The 20,379-nt window shown below is 41.3% G+C and overlaps 1 protein-coding gene across 13 annotated transcripts in view; it reads right to left on the bottom strand.

The window, feature by feature from the left end:
• The window catches only part of ELMO1 (engulfment and cell motility 1), a 730,817-nt gene that overhangs the window by 144,944 nt on the left and 565,494 nt on the right, over positions 1-20,379 (bottom strand). For 12 of the 13 annotated variants that reach the window (XM_027075272.2, XM_053218216.1, XM_053218222.1 and 9 more), the window contains one exon: positions 18,628-18,764. In XM_027075272.2, the coding sequence (XP_026931073.1) occupies positions 18,628-18,764 (137 nt within the window). The remainder of the gene's footprint in view (positions 1-18,627; positions 18,765-20,379) is intronic. The other variant, XM_053218224.1, reaches the window with a different exon arrangement.

The raw sequence follows: 20,379 nt of genomic DNA, 5'->3' as shown, positions 1-20,379 counted from the left end.
ACCGAAAAAAATATATTTTACCCAAAAAGTTCAGTTTGGAAGTACGGAATTGGCCTCCAGTCATTCAATTAATGTTTAGGAAGTGCCAATAATGTGCTTTTCACATGTTGCCTCATGTTCTTTTCAAGTCTCGGGAATCCAAGAATGCAGCCTTAATATCTTGAAAGTAATAAAGCACCACTTACTAAGTTTTCTCTTCATGTACTTCTTATATTTCATGGTTTTGTTTGTTTGTTTGTTTGTTTGTTTCCTAGTGAACTCTGTTCTGCTCACCTGGTAAGTTTCTATTCATACATTAAAGTCTTCCAAAGTAAGGAATTCCCTCCTCTGAATTACTTCCATACAGTTGCATTGGACATTTGCTATTGCACGTGTCATGTTATTTCATAATTATCTCTTTGGAGAGCTATCCCCAATACTGCGAATTCCTAAGAGTCAGATATTAACACAACACCAGGAATACTATCTCTAGGGATCTCTGATGCCTTAGCCAAAAATACAAAAGCTTATTGCAAACCTTTATACTTATGGAAGTTACAAAAGCCTTCTGAGCACTTGTCGGTCATTCTACCCACCATCATGGATAAAGTTAGGAGACAAGGATAGCTTTGAAAACAACTCAGTGAATCATCTCTTATGTCTCCCATTCCTCCCTCCTCCCAGCCCTGCAATCCCTAGCCTGAGAGGGAAAAGCATGCGCTGGGAAGCACATCTGAAAACTCCCTTTTGGAAACCCATTTTACGTATGTATGTATGTATGTATGTATGTATGTATGTATGTATTTACTTATTTATATTCTTTTTTTTTCACAGTTTTATCTTTTTATTATTTTTTTTAAATATGAAATTTATTGTCAAATTGGTTTCCATACAACACCCAGTGCTCATCCCAACAGGTGCCCTCCTCAAAGCCCATCACCCACTCTCCCCTTCCCCCCACCCCCTATCAACCCATTTTATAGGCAGTCCAGGTGCAGGGCCCAGCCCTGTCTGTTATCTGGGTCATTTTTTCAAGGATGTTACATCTGTTCACTACTCCCTTCCAGTTAATGAGTCTTCCTTGAATAGAGACTCAGAGGGCTTTTGATCTTTGTACCAATCAACTTCAGGATAAAGTACAGGACACTGACTGAGCTAGTACAGCTGGCTTAAACCCATGCTTTATTTCAAGGAAGAATAAACAAAATTTAGCCTGACTTTATAACATGGGGTATTGAGATCAAAGAATTCCCTCCAGACCAGAACTACTAATCATACCAGATTTGGAACTTGGTGACCATTCTTCATCCCAGTATTTAAAAAATTTTTTTAAAACTATGACTGTAAGAACATGCATGCTCAGTAGAGAAAATGTATAATGTTAAAAACATAATAAAAGAGGGGGGCACCTGGGTGGCTTAGTCAATTAAGCAGTCAAGAGTCTGATGTTTAACTTTGGCTCAGGTCATGATCTTGTGGGTTTGTGAGTTTGAGCCCCCCATCAGGCTATGTGCTGACAATGCAAAGCCTTCTTGGGATTCTCTCTCTCTCCCTCTCTCTCTATCCCTCCCCTGCTTGTGTGGTCTCTCTCTCTCTCTCTCAAAATAAATAAAGTTAAAAATCACATAATAAAAAAGAAAAAAAATTATAATTAATCACATCACACAGAAGAAACCATTGTTAAAAAGAAGGTCTAAAACTTCTTAGTTTTGGGACCACCTGGGTGGCTCAGCCGGTTAAGCGTCGGACTTTTGATTTCAGCTCAGGTTGTGATCTCATCCCACACTCGTGGGATTAAGCCCTATGTTGGGCTCCGTGCTGAGAATGGGGCTTGCTGAAGATTCTCTCTGTCACTATCCCCCTCTTCCCCCTCCCCAACTTGTGCATGCTCTCTCTCTTTCTAAAATAAAAATAAACAAATATTTTTTTTAAAAGCATATTAGTTTTTATTTGTATTTAGTAAGATAAAATTTTACGTTTTGCTCCCCCACATTTAATATAATATAAAAAATATTTTCTTATATTTAGATATCATTCACATATGTCATTTTCAATGACTGAAAAATTTAACATATTAATAAATGTGCCCATAAATGAATTTATCATATCCTCTTTGCTGAGTTGTGGGTTATTTTCCATTTTCTTGCTGTTATAAATAATAATGAAATGAACATCTACATACATAACTTTCTTTTTCTCCCCAGAACATCTATGATTCTAAACAGCCACATTGTATTGCGTGACTTTGTAAATGAAGTCATCAATTGTTGGTGAATTTCCCAAATGCACTTTGTCCTAATAGCTTTCTTAAAATTCTATTGAAATGTCAAGGTTTCTACCAGCAAAGTGGTAGCAAGGGGCCCTTTCATGTCACTGTGGATGGCAAGTCTTCTGTTCCTTTTTATCGAAGGAGCTCCAGGGTCTCCTGCCCCATATAAACAAGGGAGGGGCAGAGAGGGGTAATTAACTTCACAAACAACCAGAAGCTGGTTGTCCCAGGCCCAGCCACAGCTTGGTCTGAGATGTGAAAGTTTCTTCAAGCATCTCAGCCCCTGGTTTATGTGCAGGAGTACATGCCAGCATGAAACATCAGTTAGCTTTTGTCAGGAAGTAAATGCCACCACAACAAAATCTAAAAGTGTTTTTAAGACACACACACACACACACACACACACACACACACACACACACACATACACAATTCCCTTTTTTTTCTCTCTGTCTTCTGGAAATGCCTTATTCTTTTTTCCTGGTCCTAAAAGAAATCATCACACTGAAGAATCACTTCTCCTGCCATACCTTAGCCACACAATGCCCTTCACTTATGGCCTAAATTTGTTGTATAATTTGCAAAGTTTGTTCTAGAATGTGATTTTTCCTTTTAAAACACTATCAGCTTAGTAAAAAGAAAGATATTATTATCTTCTTTCTTTTCTCCATTAATGGCTGGGTAAAGATTCAATCCAGGTCACATGTGTTGAGCACGTATATAATTTTTTTGGTAGGCACCCTGGGGTAGAGGGGTGAGGAAGAATTTGTCCTTGTTCTGAGGAATAAGAGTGATAGAGTGTGGATAACTAAGTCTATGACCATGGTTTTCAATGGGTTTGTCTAAGATTCTGCAGTATTGTCTCAAAACAGCCATGAGGTGGGCCAGGGACCCATTTTAGCAGGCTAATTTGCTAAAATACGTTTTCAAACTCAATGTATGGCTGAGTACGTTACAGTGCTACAAGAGAGGTAAAAAGAAAGTGTGCCTGAGAGGAAAGAGTTAATTCTGCTTCCATGGAGGGGTTCCACAGGGCCCATGAGCTGGACGTTGAAGGATGGGCAGAATTTCAACCAAAGGGTGAAGGGTCTTCCTTGCAAGGGAACATGGGTGAGGACAGAGACTTGGAAGTACAAGGTATGCTCAGGGAGCCATCAATATGATTAATTAGAGGTTAGTAGGGGTGTGTTGAAGAGTTCAATGGGCATTTTGTTTGTAAAAGTGGTTCACAATAGAATGAAAAGGTTCAGTTACCATGCTTGAGAAGAGGGAGGCAAAGGTTTTTGAGTGTGGATGCATTATGAGAAGAATTGTATTCTAGAAAGGTGTTTCTGGTAGGGGGAAGAGAACTTACACATGGGCTGAGTCCGGATTCAGGGAAAACAATAAAAGGACAGACAGAGTCCATGTAAGAGATGATGGTGTCAGGAAACAGGGCCATAACAGTAAAAGCCAGATGGCTCCTTCTTACACATGGTTGGATCCACAGGATGTGGGGACCTGGCAGGAGAGGATAGGAAGCCAGGGATCACTCAGAGTTCCACGTCTAAGAGATGAGGTGAGACGCCATGCATCTCCTGGAGTTGAAGGATGGTTGAAGATGAGACACTGTGGGTGGAGGGGAGGAGGTGGGAGAGAAATGAGAAGGGCTTGAGAAATGGGCAAGTTGAAGGGTCAGTGAGAAGTGGCAGTGGTGCCTCAGGAGTCAGGGAATAGACCGGATTCTAGGAAGCACAGGCAGGGCACACAGTGCTTCAGGGAGACGGAGCAGGATGAGCACTGGGAAGAGACCTGACACTCGGGAGGTAACTGCTGACCTAAATAAAGCAGTTTTAGTGGGTGGGCGTGGGTGAGCATCAGACCACAGTGAGTGGAGGAGGCAGGCAAGTGGAGACGGCATTCTCTCTTGGAAAATTTGGCAGTGCAGGGAAGGAAAGAGATTGGGTAAGAACTTGAAAGAGGAACGAGGGTGAAAAAAAATTTTTATGGATAGGAGAGATTTGGGTAGCTTTTTAGGTTGAAGAGACAAAATTGAGGGGGAGGAAAGGAGGATGCCAATAAGCATAAAAATGTAAGGGATAAAAGATTTATTTTTACAAATTTTTTGATGTCTATCTTTCTCATCAGAGCAGGGAGTCATAACAATGTGACTTCTTTCCAGTCTTAAATTAGAACAACTCAACAATTCCTCTCAATCTCCACTTGTCTCTTAGAAATCATGTCTTTTGTGGCTGAAGAGGTTTTTGAATATTCAAAATACATATTAGTGCATTTTAGAGGCAGGTTTCTTTTCTTGAGCTTAGTTATATATTTTAGTTACCTTTTAATTTTTTTTCTAAAAATATCACTGTAACTGGAACTATGATTATTATCTTATTTCTTCCTTTAATATAGATAGCATATCATATATCTATTCTGTGTGTGTGTGTGTGTGTGTGTGTGTGTGTGTGTGTTGTGTTTATTTGCAAAGCCACAGGAAGATGTTGTTTAAGAAGGAGAGAATCAAGGGCTGCAAAGAAGGCAAACAAGACAGATTTTAAAATGTCCACCAGAGGCCATTCTTGACTTCGTCAAAACCAATGGCTTTTGTGGCTAAAGAGGTTTTCAAGTATTGACAGTATAAATTAGTGCCTTTTAGAGTCTTATCGCTCTTCTGCTTTAGTTATATTTTTAGGAGGGCAGAAGACAGGTTGCAGTGGATTAATAAATTACTGAGACGTGAAAACAAGAGGTGGCAAACTGAGGCAAGTATGTGAGGAAATACGGCTTGGAGTGAGGGCTGGATGGAAGATCAAGAAGGTGTTATTTGTTTTTTCAAATGCAGGAGATGTGAGTACATTTATATGCTGGTAAGAAGACAGCATCAAGAGGACAAGATTGATGATATAAGGACCAGACTGTATTAATTGATCAAGTGGTAGCCCAGAGAAGATGAGAAGAGAGAAAATTCAAAGGAGGAATTCAAAGGCCTCCACCTCAGTGGCTTCCAGGAACATCTTCGTCCAGAAAAAAAAAAGGGGGGGGGTGTGGTGAGGGCAGATGAGGGACAAGAGCCCAGGGTTGTGTGGTCAGCTCGAGGCAGAGCTGGAACAGAATCCACGCCTCCCCACACCTTGTCTGGAGCAGTATGCCATCCTTCTTGTACTTTTCTTCGTGGAAATGGCCCAAGTGCTTTATATATACTAAGATGAACCATAAAGAATATTTAATTTTCCAATTCAGAAATGGATCAAGTATTGTCCATTTCATATTATCATCCTAATACTGGCTCATTTAACCCTCACAACAGCATATATTAAATTCCATATTTCACAGATGAAAAGGCTGAAAAAAGGGGGTAAGGATATTAATGTGCCCAAGGTCACCCAGCAAGGAAATAATGGAGCTCGGGTCTGAAGCCCAGTCCTTGAGTCCAGGGTCAATGCTCCTGACTTACTGAATCTATTGACTGAATGTACTGAACTTATTGATTGACCTTATTCTTCTTTGTGAATTTCCAAGTCCTTCTCTTGATTCCTCAGGCACAGGAGGCAGTTGGGGAGGGCAGGGGTAGGGAGGGATGTGGAGTGAGGGGTGAAGGTGGGGAGCCGAGGCTCAGGCTGTGTCTGTGGCAGCTTCGGTTCCCCATTATCATCCAACTCTGTCCTAAAGCGTTTTGTAACTTGAAAATTCAATGAATACAAAATGCTGGTAAACTGCATCCAAAAACCACTGATATCTTCTACTTACAGTCTTATTTTTCTGGTATGTGCACAAGTGAATTCTTATCTATCTGAAAAAATTCAAAACCAACTCTACATCCCTGACTGACCAGTGTGTGCTTAGTTAAGGCTTGGAAGCAAAAAGCCAGGATCGCCCATTCCCCTGACCACAATAAAAGAAGTCAACAAGCCAAGCAGCTTTTTCCAACACACTCGAGAGCAAGAGCATCTCCATTTTATATGCACTTTTTATCATGATCGACACATTGTAATAGGAACAGTATCTCTGAGGCATGGGTCTTACCCTTTTCTGCTTCTGCTTGAAGGACTCCTAGTGGCCTGGGAGCTTTCGGACAGAATCTCATGGCTCTGTGATTCACAAAATGGAAATCTGGCATTATATGCCAGTGACATTCACTTCTGTGGCAGCTCAAGCAGCAAAAAGCCATATGCCACACACCTCAGATCCAGCCAAGCCACGCAAACGGAAATGTGAAAGAGAAATAAGGAAATTGGGACCAGAAACGCTCTCAGGAGCTGACTGCCTCCAGCACCTAAAACACATAATCACTGTGGCAAGAACCAAATCTTCCTACTCTTACGACACTCTTGGGAAATGTAATTTTTTTTTACTAATTTAAGAGAACTTTGGGAGATAAAGGTAAGATACAAAAGACCATTTTTTGTGAATGATACGGGGAGCTCACATTTACTATTTAACATGACTGCTACACAGGTACATGTCTGCCGGGTATGCAGTCACCTAAATGGGTGGACCTGCCAGCAAGCACGTTTGTCTTCTGCACTGAAGGTCTCTCAGCAGCCATCCTGTGAAAGATGAGCACCATTATTGACGTTATTTTCCCTACTGGCCTGGAAATAAGACTAGTGGGAAACAGAGTACTCCCCAAATGGCCACCGTATGTGGTTTAAGATCAAGGAAAAAAATTAAACAGAGGGATTTCTTTTTTTAACTAGGGGTTCTAACCACTCTCCTTGGAAAAAAAGAAAGTCAGTTTATTTTATGACTGTTCAATGTCTTTGAGGCTCTCATTCACCTTATATAAAGCTACATAGGTGGGAAAATAATTACTACCACTTTTGTTAAGAAAGGAATGGCAGGTTGCTTGGGTGGCTCAGTTGCTTAAGCATCTGACTCTTGATTTTGGCTCAGGTCATGATCTCCTGGTTCGTGGGTTCAAGCTCTGTGTCAGATTCTGCACTGACAGTGCGGAGCCTGCTTGGGATTCTTTGTCTCCTGTCTCCCTCTCTTTCTGCCCCTCCCCTGCTTGCTCAAAAATAAATAAATAAAACATTTAAAAAATAATGAAATGGCAAAATAATTTTATAATCCCTCCAAGTATTGGCATCTGAAGAAGAGGATCTGACTGAAGGATCTAGAAATGTTTCTCAGTAAGGCCTAATGGCATTTGGGGTAAGAAAATTCTTTACTTGGTAGAACTGCAGAATACTTAGTACCTATGGTCTCCAGGAATTGAACAAGAGTGACCATTCCATATTAAAACAGTGTAAATTAATTCATCTTATTGGCTAGGTGGACTGTTTTAAATAATGTGTGAATTAAACATTTCTGGCCACTTATTCATTCAACATTCAACCCAAAGTAATTGGGCAGATACTATTTCAAAAATACCTGGAGAATATTAGGATTTAAAGTTATAGTTCTTGCTCTCAATGCTATATTGATTTAATTTAGAAAGGTAAGTTTGTAACTAAATAACTACTACTATATAGCTAGAAGGTATTTTCCAAAAGAAGTTCACGCTTCCATGTCATGGGGGTAGAGTGACAGAATTTCATTCTGAATGAAAAGGAGATGGTAATCATCCAAGGTGGTATCCCTGAGGTGGCAATGTGTAAATTCCTAAAACAGAATTTCAACAAGCAGATGAGGGAAGGGTGGCAGAAGGAATGAGGGTGAGTACATATCTGCAACATGAAAGTACCATGGCATACACAAGGTACTGGCAGTTCAGAATATTACAGAGCTTAGAGCAGGTGCAACGTGAAGATATGAGGACGAAGCAAGAAAAGTACATTAGGTTAATTAAAGAGATATCTAAACATCTTGCTAAGGCCATGAAAATTTATGAGGCAGGTAATGGACAGCCATGATGGATTAAAAGCAAGAATGATATAGTCAGATCCATGTTGGAGGACATTTGGAAAGTAGGAAGGTTTCAAAGCTGGAAGATAAGTTACTGCAATAGCTGGTGTCTCAGTCAGCTACTACCACAGTATGTATAACAAATAATACCAATAGCTAAGAATTTCTTCTCAAACTCACAGGTCTATAGATCAGCCAAGGTTATAGTTTTAAGCTGTAATTCTATGGGATGATTGGGGAAACTGTACTCATATGCCTCATTCTGAGACCTACACTGAAGGAGGAGTGGCTGCTCAGGGAGTATACTTCATATCATGATGAAGGCAGAAGTGCAAGAGCCCACGCCAACCACACATGCAATATTCAGGCCTCTGCTTGCTTCATATCTGTGATCATTTCACTGGCCAATGTGAAAAGTTAAAGGGTAGGGGAAATGCGATTCACTCCCCATCAGACTGTGGCAAGGATGTATAGATATATATCACCCCTATGGATCAGTAAAGGACTGCAAGCAGACATCCCATCTATCAGATTTGGAGAAAAGAGGAAGATCTGAGCTAAGGCAATGATGAGAAGGCAGAGGACCTTAGTTATTGTAGCGGCTTTGGCCACCAATTGGCTTCACAAAGAGGAACTTGTCCATAAACTTTCAAATAGAAACTCATAAGATTGCCAGCTCCAGGAAGTCAGAAACCACCTATCTAGTTCACCTCTGTATTCCCAGTGCCTAACACCATGCCTTCTGTGTTGTGGACGCAAAGTAGTATTTGTTGAAAGAATACACAGCATTTGAAGTGTAGGTGAAATAGTGACACTATTTACCAAGATATGGAACACTAATGTGGCCATGCTGTGTGTATGATGGTTGTGGGATAGTAACACTGAATACTGTCTACATCCGAGGCACTGAGTAGATCCTGAGAATACAGAAAAAGCAAGGAACTGCTCTCAAGAAGACTATTAAATAGACAACTGCAGTTCACGGTGGTCAAGTTCTAAGGTAATGGTATTATTAGGGCAAAAGCAAGGGGATCACTTGAGGGTCATCTGAGTATGTCGTTGGCACAAGTGACAGCAGCTGGCTTGAGAACTTCCCCAAGGAAGATGTACACCCAGTGCGGGAACAATATCTGACTTAACTACCTATCTAAATGACTTCTTCCCACATAGTTTCACTGAGCACCTACTATTATTTTTAATTTCAACAGAACTGTGTGGAAAACACAGAAATAATAAAAGGAAGGGGAAAGGGAAGGAGAGGAGAAGAAGAAACCAGCAGTTTAGAGTTCTCATCTCTCTGATTCAAGTATTCATGTTTACTTTTCTTCCTATAACAAATTTAGTCTTGCTTTGGTACCCTCTTCCTTTGTTCCTGCTTTTGACCTGTTTGACCTGGTGGCTTAGCTCTATGCTGGACATGGAGAGAGCAGCTAGCATCTGGCGTTGAACCAGCAGGTGAGGGTTTTAGTTTCCATTTGGTAAAATAAAAGTGGACTGCTTGACCCATCATTCACTGCTGCTCAGATATAAAAGCATGGTTTTGAAAACCCTGCATAGACATATAAGCAATTTAAATCAGCAGGCGAATTGTACACATTTAAATAATTAACTCTATTTTAAAACTTCTGACCCCTTAGATCTGGTATTTCTGCAGGAGATACTTAGAAATTTCACTTGGGATCTTCAACTTCTCCCGGCTCTTATACTGGAGTCTTAACAAACGGCTTCTGACACCACTCTCTTGTTCTGACTCCCTGTCTCATCTTATCTAGGGCACCTCTTTGCCTTCCATCCCTTGCCTCTTCCTAACCTCTGGCACCGTGAGTTGGCAAAAAGAGCATGTAAATGACAGTACCTTTACGATCTTCTGTTCTACCTTAGGAAACACATCCCTTTGTAGAACTGTGTTCTCAACTCCCATATTACATATAAACACTCACCTTCTTTGCAATTACAAGATAAATATTTTCTTTTAAATCAAGGAGGACTCATATTTCATGAGAGATTTGCATCTAATGGTACTCTTCTTAGCTGTCCAACTCTGATTCCTACCTGCCCTTTAATTTAAAATGCCTAAATCTCATTATGCCTTACTTAAAATGTAGGTAGCTTCTTTTTAATTGGACATATACTAATAAAATGATTTCTGTGCCATTATCAAATCCCTAACACAATCCACAATGGAATATGGAATCCAGGTCATAGGAACCAGTTAACAATTCATTCAGCACCCCAAAGTGTAGTTAACAAAAGGGAGAGAAGTTTCAGAAGTCGTTGAGCAGAGTTACATAGAGCAGTTAACTTAGAGTCACTATTATTTTCATGTTCAGAGATGATCTGCAGATGAACCAAGGGACTGATGTATCTTACTGCTGTCCAGTGGAAGAAACTATAAATTTTTTTGTCTCCTAATTAGCAAGTGTCAGTTTAGCACATGTTATACCTATAAAGAGACACTGACTCCAGGAAGACTGGAAACTAGGAGAACTCAAAGCTAGACCTTGCACCTAAAGGAACCTCTAAGATGTAGATTTACTATTGTCAGGCTTATCCAAAATTACTCATCAGACTCAATCATGGTAATTATCATTTTTATAAATGCTCCAGTTAACGTTAAGAAAGAGAACATCAAGAAAGAAAAACACATTAGCAATGTTTCAGCCAACTAAACCTAACAGTTGATTCTTGAACAGATTTTAAACAGTTTAACCATTTCTTAGGGAAATTACATAAACAAAGTCAACAAAATCTAACTCTTTCTGGATGACTCAGGATATAACCCCTTCAGAAGGAGATACCCTGGGCTATTAATGGCATGACCTGGGACAATCCCTAGAAATAGACCACTTTATGAACACTCTCACATTTCTCATAAAAGTCATACAGACCCTGTGCAGCTGGGACCACGAGGACAATATGGTGGGATGGGTATTCTATTACCTTAATCACTAAATCCACAGGAAAAGCTTGTTTTTTTTTTTTTTTTTTTTGGAAATGTCTGCTATTAGTGTTGCCATAACTATCCTTTTCCTTTTCAGAGGCATCTAGAAACATGTGTCACCTAGTGGTTGCTTCAGGCAAGACTGAGCCAAGTAGTTTATCTGCCCGATGTGGTCCAGAGAGCTCAGAGCCCGCCTAGGGGCAGTGATTTCCCATTCTCATCTCACAGATGAGCAATCTGGAGCTCACAGGGCTGAATCCCTTGCACAAGGCTATGCAGCTGGCTGGGGAGAGAATGACAAGTGTGCTGTGCCTCTGAGATTTGGCTAAGCTCCTCAGTCACTTGCAGGGTATCTGTGGGCAGGCTGGGGAGGGGCATCCCTTGTGACCAGAAACACACAGAGAGGACTTCCTCCTTGCTCAGGAATCTGTCCTCATTGCAGTCAACATCTCCTTTTGCAGCCAAACCAAAGTTCAATGGATTTTCACACAGAGGTATGGAAAAATCTGTATTTATAGGTATTTGAACAAACTACCTTAGAAAATCAAAGCAGGCCAACTATACTACACAACCAAGTGCAAATGACTGTCAATTTAGGTTATGACTGCTGAGACCAGCACATGGTCCCATTTGTATGGGCCAATTTACAAAGCCAAGCTTTAAGAGCCTCATCTTCACTGTGATTTGGGGAAATATCATTGTTATTATTACTATTGTCGTTATTGTTATTTTTGCTACTGCCAGTTTAAAGATGAGAAGGAATCTAGGCCTAAAGGACATTCTCAAGAACGCACTGCCAGTGGGGAGCCACTTGGCCAGGATTGCCACCAGATACTCCAGCTGCATTCAGCCTTGGTTCTCTCCTCTCCAACCTTGCATTCTCAATGGGTCAGGGAATCGTGCCCCAGAGGGAGAAATTTGGTTCTTGGAGGAGCAAAAAAATCTTACTTGGTCTCTTTCTCAGTCTTCCTGCTGCCTCTAGACAGCACAGTTCATATTGATGAGGACAGTAGAAGACATATCTTGATTACTGTCCAAATGGAAGTGGCAAATTCCATAAAAAAGAGTAACACTACCTTAAGTGAATAACTTAAAAGCATTCATTTAAGTGCACGCGCGCACACACACACACACACACACACACACACACACACACACTCAAAACCTTTTGCTACCTACCCACCAGGAAGCCTCAAAGGAAAAAATAAATCTATTCATATAATGCATTTGCTTCTACAGGAAGTACGATTTCCTTTGTGTCAAACCTTAAAGACCTTTGTGAAACCCGAGAAGCTTTTTGAATAAATACTAGTAAATGGCCTAGACAGCTGAAAAATGGATAGCCTCCTTGTACATCAGGGCCCTTTAAAAGAATTCTCCTCTACTTAAATATTCATGTTTCAATTAAAACATACACCTACTTTATTAGCTAGCCCAGGCCTGGTTCAGATCAATAACAGCAGCCCTAGATAGAATTCTAATGAAGATAAACAACTCAGAGTCCTCCCCAGCTTCCCCTGGGCACGGATGCACAAAGCCTCCTTTCACAACTTGCTCCAAGATATTTTACAGTCACCTGCCTCATGCAAATGAGGAGATTCATGTTTATTCATGGCGAGAGTTACAGACCACCTTTCATTCCCTAGGCCAGCTTAGCTAACCAACAAGAGCGCTGTCTGCACCACTATGAAGTTGAGCTGGCCTAGGAAGGGGACTCCTGAATATATAATTGCCCCCTGAAAAGCATGCACAGAAAGTCAGTAAACTGGAAACAGTTCAGGGAGTGAACATACTTCCCTTTCTTATTCATGCCATCACTGCCTTTAAGCTTTCAAACAATCCCTTTTCTACACCACACCGTAATCCATTAGATGTGACTAGTTAGTGGCTATTTTCCATGGATAATCTTCCAGAGGACTTCCCAGGATGTTTCCTCTGTTGTGCTCTCCAATCCTTCCTAATTGAGATTTTCTCCCACTGACTCAGACGGAGCTCGTAGCCTAGCCAGGGGCAGCTGCGGCTTTGTCTGAAGGCCCTGGGTTCTCTCTGTGCACAGCCTCTCCTATTTTAAGGGGTGATTTCTCATCTGCAAGCCTGAGATCCTAACCTCTATCGCATGTGCTTTGCATATTATGCTGCTGGGTAAAGTTTTAAAATAGTGCTTTTGCTCTAGAGTGACTGCATTTTTCAAATCATTAATTTCTTCCATTTTGGCAATTTGAAAGCATGGCAAAGTCATTTGATCTCATTTTTAGTGCTGATTTGGATAACATCTAAAGTAACCCCAATGCCATGAACAAATATTTGGATGGTACCTAGAAGGTGTAGACATCCCCAGAGAGGTCTGGGCTGCTAGGTAATGGCTAGAGAGGCTTTAACTCTTTCCAGCTATTAAATACCTGATCTTTGTGAAACTTGAGTTTTAGCCTGCTGCTCACAGCCTGTCACATGGAAAACTAAGGGACCGAAATTGTTTCTGCCCAAATCCATGAGATTTTCAGTTTAAACCCTATTTCTGCCAAAGTTAAATGAACTTCATGCCATTCATTCCGTTCAGAACTCAATCTGTGGCACATACGCAGCTTCACTTTTCTCATTGTTTCCTTCTTTGTTTGTTTAATATAATGGCCAAAAAACCCATTTTCTTTTGAAAAGGACAATTTGTTCATTTCTCATAGACAGGATTTATCTTATTACATATCAAAAGAATACAACTGCATATGACATTTTACTTCCTTGAAGCATTTTTACATTTAATACTTCAATTTAGTATCATAGCACCACAAGAGAGGGCAATGGGATACTGGTATTCCTGCCTCCTCCCACCCCCTGGCCTTTTTATTTTCAGGCATAGAGCTCCTGAGTAGCACAACCAGGTCTTACAAACCAATGGGCATACTACTTCATCGATGTATACAATATGTACTAGTTGGTGATTTGTGTTACATGTATCCACTAATGGTCATTCCACAGATGTGATTCACCTTTAGCGATCAAATCCACCTTAATGAAAAATCTTCATAAGAGCTTTGGCCCCACCCCAAAGATGTAATTGTTATGTTGTGCAATTGGGCACTGGGATAACAGAAGTTTCAAAAGCCCTGCAGGTGATTCTAATGTTCAGGCAAGGCTGAAAAACACCGCTACACATAAATATCAATTTTGAAGTGTATTATACTCTTGTTAGAATTTTTAAAGTGCCATGGTCGGCAACAAATGCTTTAAATAAGATTCCCAGACCTGAACTACCCAAATCACTTATGTCTTCCTTCCTACTCTGCTTAAAAAATGGGGGCTTCAATGAAATGATTATGGGGCACTTGTGTGCCGAGGTATTCAGCTGCATTTTGAGCTCTTCTCTAATGCCCATAAAAATGAACAATGCATGCTCTAAAATATTGGTAACAAAAGGCAAAAACAGAATACAAACTCAATGGCCTGAATCAATGGATTATTCTGCAGGGACTGCTATATTAGGAAACTGAAAGAAAGTACTTTTCAAACCATAAATATTTTAATCACTCTCTAATTCTACTTCTTTCATATAAATAAAAAACATCCCATCTTCTGCTTCCCAAGTCTGGAGCAGCAAGAAGAGTGATGCTTTTCCAAACATTTGCTTCCAGCAGAAGCAGTAACCACTAAGCACGAGATATCTATAAACTAGTGTCCCAAGCAAGGTGGGTTGTAGAAGAAATTCCTGCATCTGCTGGAATCCGGTACTGTTTGTAAAATCAGAATTTTGGATTGAGGAATACTGCTTCTCCAGTAATGAGCTAAAGAAGGCAGATAGCTAAGTCCTTCTTACAGAACTGGGGGTCACAGGTCGACAAGCAAATCCGCCGTCCATGCCTCTGTTCAAAGTGGCAACAGTCTGAGATGGTGGCCAAGAAAGTTCAAAAGAAAGTGTGTCTCATGAAGGGCTCTTTTAAGATATTTGGAATTCGCATTTGGGGAATCTTTGGAAACAAGGAAAGCATTAAACCTACCAATAACCCCAAATCCATGTGTGTTCCTAAATTCAATAGCTTCTGCTACAAAGTTAATAACAAGAAGAAAAGTGAATTGATTAAAATTTCAGCCCTTCTCTCTTTTCCAACTTATTATTTGGCAAAGTAGAGCAGTGGTTGATAGACAAGCAGCAGGAAAAAAATCAGGAAGACACTGACCTAGAGGCCCTCATACAGAGCCCATCTTTTTTCACAAGGCTGGTAGAAGCAGAGCAGAGACATAAAAGAAAAGGGACATAGTTAAATCTGTACTTGAGCAACCACTAGCAGAACTCTGACTGATATTATGCTGGTCTACCAGCAAATAGAACAACAACAACAAAAAGCTCATCCGTCCATGTTTCAATATTTTAAATTGATATGCATAAATATGGATACAAATTTAATATACCTACAAATTAAACATATATTATGGTAGGCAGAAAAATATCCCCCTGCCCCACACTGATGTCCATGTTCCAATCCCTAGAATCTGTGAACATGTTACTTTACATGGCAAAGGGGAATTCAGGTTGCAGATGGAACTGAAGTTCCTAATCAGCTGACCTTAAAATAGGGAAGATTATCCTGGATTACCCAGGTGGTACAATGTAATCACAGGGGTCCATAAGAGTGAAAGATCCAAGCCAAAGAGGGATCAGAGTGATGAGGTGTGATGTGGGAAGGATAGGACCTGTGGTTGGCTGGCTTTGAAGATAAAAAGGGCAACCAGCCAAGGAATGCAGGTTGGCTTCTAGAACATGGAAAACACTAGATGGATCCCCCGCCCCCAGAGCAGCCAGAAAGGAACACAGCTCTGCTGACTCCTTAATTTTAACCCATGAATCCCACTTCTGGCTTCTGTCCTATGGAACTATACATAAGATAGTACATTTGTATTGTTTAAACTATGAGGTCCATAGCAATTTGTTGCAGCAACCATAGAAAACTAGTACACACATGACAAAAGAGTACATTAACTCTTCTGTTTACAAAACTAAGGCATGTGTAACACTAAAAAGAAAAAAAGCAACCATAGCAAAAACATTTAATATGGAAAATTTAGATCCCTGGTCATTTCCATCACTGGTATTCACTCTTGACCAATGGATATGTGTGCATAGGATGAGACCCTCTGGCTCTCAGGCTTCCAGCTGCCTACTCGCAGCCATAAACCGCCATCACTACTTGGCAGCATATATGTGACACTGAACATCTACGATCGGCAGATGATGCAAAAAGACGGCACTAGGGCCACGATGAAACACTATCCCCCGAACCTGCTGAAGACATCTTGCTGAAGACAGTTTTTACAGCCATATAAGTTAACTATAAAAAGTTGCAGAGTTGACACGTCAGGGACCTCACCCTGTACAGGCAGGATATCATTACCACTGACCCAAGCACATGGCCACAATGAACCACAGGGACCTGAGAGCCATGCTCACTTCCTAAAGACAGAGGTTTCTGGTCACCTTTGCCAACAATGTATTCTTGGGGCTCCATTTTGTAAACTACATGTTCTGTAGGATTTAAGCATCTAAGTGCTAACCGTCTTGAGTGATTCCTCTGCAGAAATTTGGTAATATTTTCCAAATATCTCATCTGTGCATATGTCAACAACAATAATATATACATCATTATCATTGACACAAATGCCAATTTCTGTAATTCAGAAGAAGCAGAGTGAATGAAATCCTCTCAGAAAGCAGACAGACAGGATGCCGGGGTCCAACTCTTGATTTTGGCTTAGGTCATTATCTAATGGTTCCTGAGATGGAGCCCTGTGTTGGGCTCTGCACTGACAGCATGGAGCCTGTTTGGGATTCGCTTTCTCCCTCTCTCTTTGCCCCTCTTCTGCTCCTGCTCTGTCTCCCTCTCAAAAATAAACTTAAAAAAAAAGAAAAAGCAAGCAAGCAGACACCTGATGCCAGAACACAGGCCAGCCAGTGGATTCCCTTCTCCTGAAGGGACAGGTGGCCCATGAACATAGAAGCTGAAGACCAGATGGCTTTCAGAAACACTGTAGTACATGAAGAGTTGCTCTGATCCAGGGGCAGAGTAGCCTTGGCCATTTCAGAGACTTTTTAACTCTCTCTCTCTCTTTTTTTTTTTTTTGGCTTGATTTGTACGAACGTCTCCCTGCTCCTTCATTCCTCTTTCCAGAGGATGATTTGTACCTGAATTGCCACGTCCCTCCTAATCAAGTGAAGTACACTCAAGAGGCTACAGAATTACTGGGTTTCTCTCCTTCACCTCCCTTCTTCAATCATACCTGTGCCTGTGCATCGCTGCTGAGACCCTTGGCAGCTCCAGTTGTAGCTTACGCATCAGGGCTCTCCATGTCACTGGGGCCTATTTCAATGGATTAAATAGATGGCCCAAAGTGACCAAGATAGAATGGCATTTGTCTGCTACAACTGCAGGTGAGATCATTATGCTGATGGGGACAGTCAGGTTAGAACCTAACTGAGGCTCAGCAAAGAGTATCATTTCCTCTTCATGGTTTCCTTTGTTTTCAACTGCTATCAGTTCCAGGTGCCACAAACCAGAAACATGGTGGTAAAGAAGGATGGGCTGTAAGTTCAGAGGAAAGGTGACAGGGAGGTAAAGACCAATAAGAACATGAAGCACAGTTGGAATTCTGACATTATATTATGCCCCAAGCACAAGCTATGAAGTCCCCATAGGATGACGGTGAGGTCAGACCCTTCAACTCTTAGCAACAACACTTACATGCCCAGTACCAGGTCAGCAGGTATGGGTGATGGAGCCAAGCAAACCCAGATCCATAAACAGTAGCAAATTAAAAGTACTGAAGACCTCTCCCAATATACCTGTCCTGAATACACCTGTCTCAACCATCAGTTATCATTAGCGATGTGATTACTGTTAACAAGGCTTTTATCTAAGGATAAAGATTTTGTTTATCGTGAAAAGTTTACATGATACTTCTGCCTTCTCTAAGTTGGTCAACACTCTTCTTGGTACCCAACATTCACTCACAAACAGAAATGGGAAATTTACACTCTTATAGAAAACCAAAGAAGACATCCGTTCAAAGAATCAAATGCTTTCTGCAAACTAAAAAAATGTTCCATATAAATTTACTAAACTCCCTGAAAGAGATTTTGCATTTTAGTAAAAACTCTTTTTGACACAGCAAAGGGCAGATTATCTCAACACATCCATAATCCACAAAGAAACCAAGTTACCTAGAAAGAGCCGCCTTCCTGATCTCATTCTTTCTCCAACAGCCACTGCTCAAGGGGAGAGAGAGGCATCCAATGGGTGTTGCAATAACAAGGCATCTGGACTCATGCCGGAATAAGTTACTCTAGATAATATTTTTCAAGAAAGGGTCTCTGCTGGTGGCTCCAGTTTAGTTAGTCAAAAGGAACAAAACTGCTCCAGGCTTATCCCTAGAGAGATGAGAACATCGCCAACACAAGCTTCCCATCTATACAGGTATGTCTTCCTTTTTTCATTTACAAGGCAACCTAAAAATCACAGTTGTCCCCATTCTCCTGATCTGCCTTCCACACACAGTTAAGGAACCATACAAAGGTGAGGCTCCTTGGGAGACAAAGGAAGCTGCCTCTGCCTCAGATTCACCTTACCTTGTTGAAGTCTTCAGAAGTTGCCCTCATTTCCTTCCATGTCTTGTTCAGGAGCTGGATACAGATGCAGAAAAACTCCTCAAAGGATCTGTCATGGGTGAAGAACATTGGGTGGAAGTCGTTGCAGGTCTCACTAGCTGGAAGAAAGAGAAGGGAAATAAGAGAAAGTTTGCAGAGTGAAATGAGAGAACACAGCCACATGTGGGTGTCCCAAAGAGAGATGATGGGAGGCACGTTTGGCTCAAGCCACGTGGAAGTAAGGCATTTTGAAAAAGAAACCTAATGATAGTGTCCATGGGCAACTGTGAAGTTGAAGGTCAGACGGTCAGACCTATCCCAAGGGACATATTTTGACTGAAGGAAGTCAGCTCCTAACCCACCCTAAGACATGAACTTATAGCTTTTGTTCCAGGATCCCTGGTGTTGAATATGGGCTCTGTATCTGCCTTCTTGACATTATAAAGATGATTCAAACTGCCTTCAGTCATGGCTCCATCACTCTTAATTTCTCCTTTCTCACCAGAATAACTGGCAGAGGATGAGCTTTCCCAAGCACACAATTAATTGCAATTTTGAAAATAGCATCCTCGATTATTTCTCCAGGGGGCTCTTTTCCCTCTTATGGCAGTAAGCAGGGGGACATTTAAGATCATATACCATCTGATGCCATTAACCATTTGTTTTACATTTCCAGACACAGATGGCTGGAGGTCAAAGCAACCCAAATGGCTCTGAAGGCCGTGAATGGTCCAGTCCTGGACCAAACCGTGAAATCAGCCAGACTGCCTTCCTGCCTCCCCGTGGCAGGGTTTCTGCACATCAGACCCAGTGCTCTGAGCTCGAGCTGTGCCTATTTCTCTCCTTCTTCCCAGAACAGTACCGCAGCCACTCCCTTCTTCCCTGCTAACTGTCAAGCTTACATTTTTGTAGTCCTTTTACATACATCTCATTTGATCTTTACAATGCCTCTTATGGTTCATGCCTTATGGATGAGGACACTAGAAAGTGCGAGATTTTGTGATTCCCCCCAAAAACAGTACCATAAGTTTTTTTTTTTTTTAAATATAAGCTGTTATGTATAGCGAAATAGTTCCTATTTTAATCAGAATCTCTTTAAATGCCAATTAGTCTTCAGGGTTCCAAATGGTAGAATTTCAAGCCCTAGAAGCCCGGGAGAGGAGTGGCTGCAGGGCATGAACAGGGCTTACAGCAAAGACCTTCTGTACTTGTGGAAAGCCCTGTGCCTGCCATGTGGTTGATTCTGCTTGGAGAGAATCCTCCGGTGCAGGCCCAGCAATTGAACCCTAATCAAACCTAAGCAAACACACTCTGCCCTGGGAAGGCCACAAGCTCTTATGTCCCAAGCTCCTCTATCTTAGTGGATTCCAGACCTCTATAAGGGTAGATATAAAGCTACACAGAGGCTATTTTATTCCAGACAAGGTAAGGGCACAGGCTAGCAGCAACTTGTAGTCATGTAGAAAAGGTCTGGGTCTGAGGGCAGAAGAAGATGTGGGTTTAAGTCCAGCCCATGCCAATCAGGAGCAAGCCACTTCCTGAGCCTCAATTTTCTTTTCTTTTCTTTTTAATGTTTATTTATTTATTTTGAGAGAGAAAGAGAGAGAACTCTCGGCAAGCAGGGGAGGGGCAGAGAGAGAGGGAGAAAGAGAGAATTCTAAGCAGGCTTCCGAGCCGTCAGCGTGGAGCCCAATTCAGGGCTCCATCTCACCAACCGTGAGTGAGGTCATGACC

Source organism: Acinonyx jubatus, chromosome A2, assembly GCF_027475565.1.
Source record: "Acinonyx jubatus isolate Ajub_Pintada_27869175 chromosome A2, VMU_Ajub_asm_v1.0, whole genome shotgun sequence".
Lineage (NCBI taxonomy): Eukaryota > Metazoa > Chordata > Mammalia > Carnivora > Felidae > Acinonyx > Acinonyx jubatus.
Note: the sequence above shows the minus strand (reverse complement) of the source record. Positions and strands in the feature narration are given on the sequence as shown.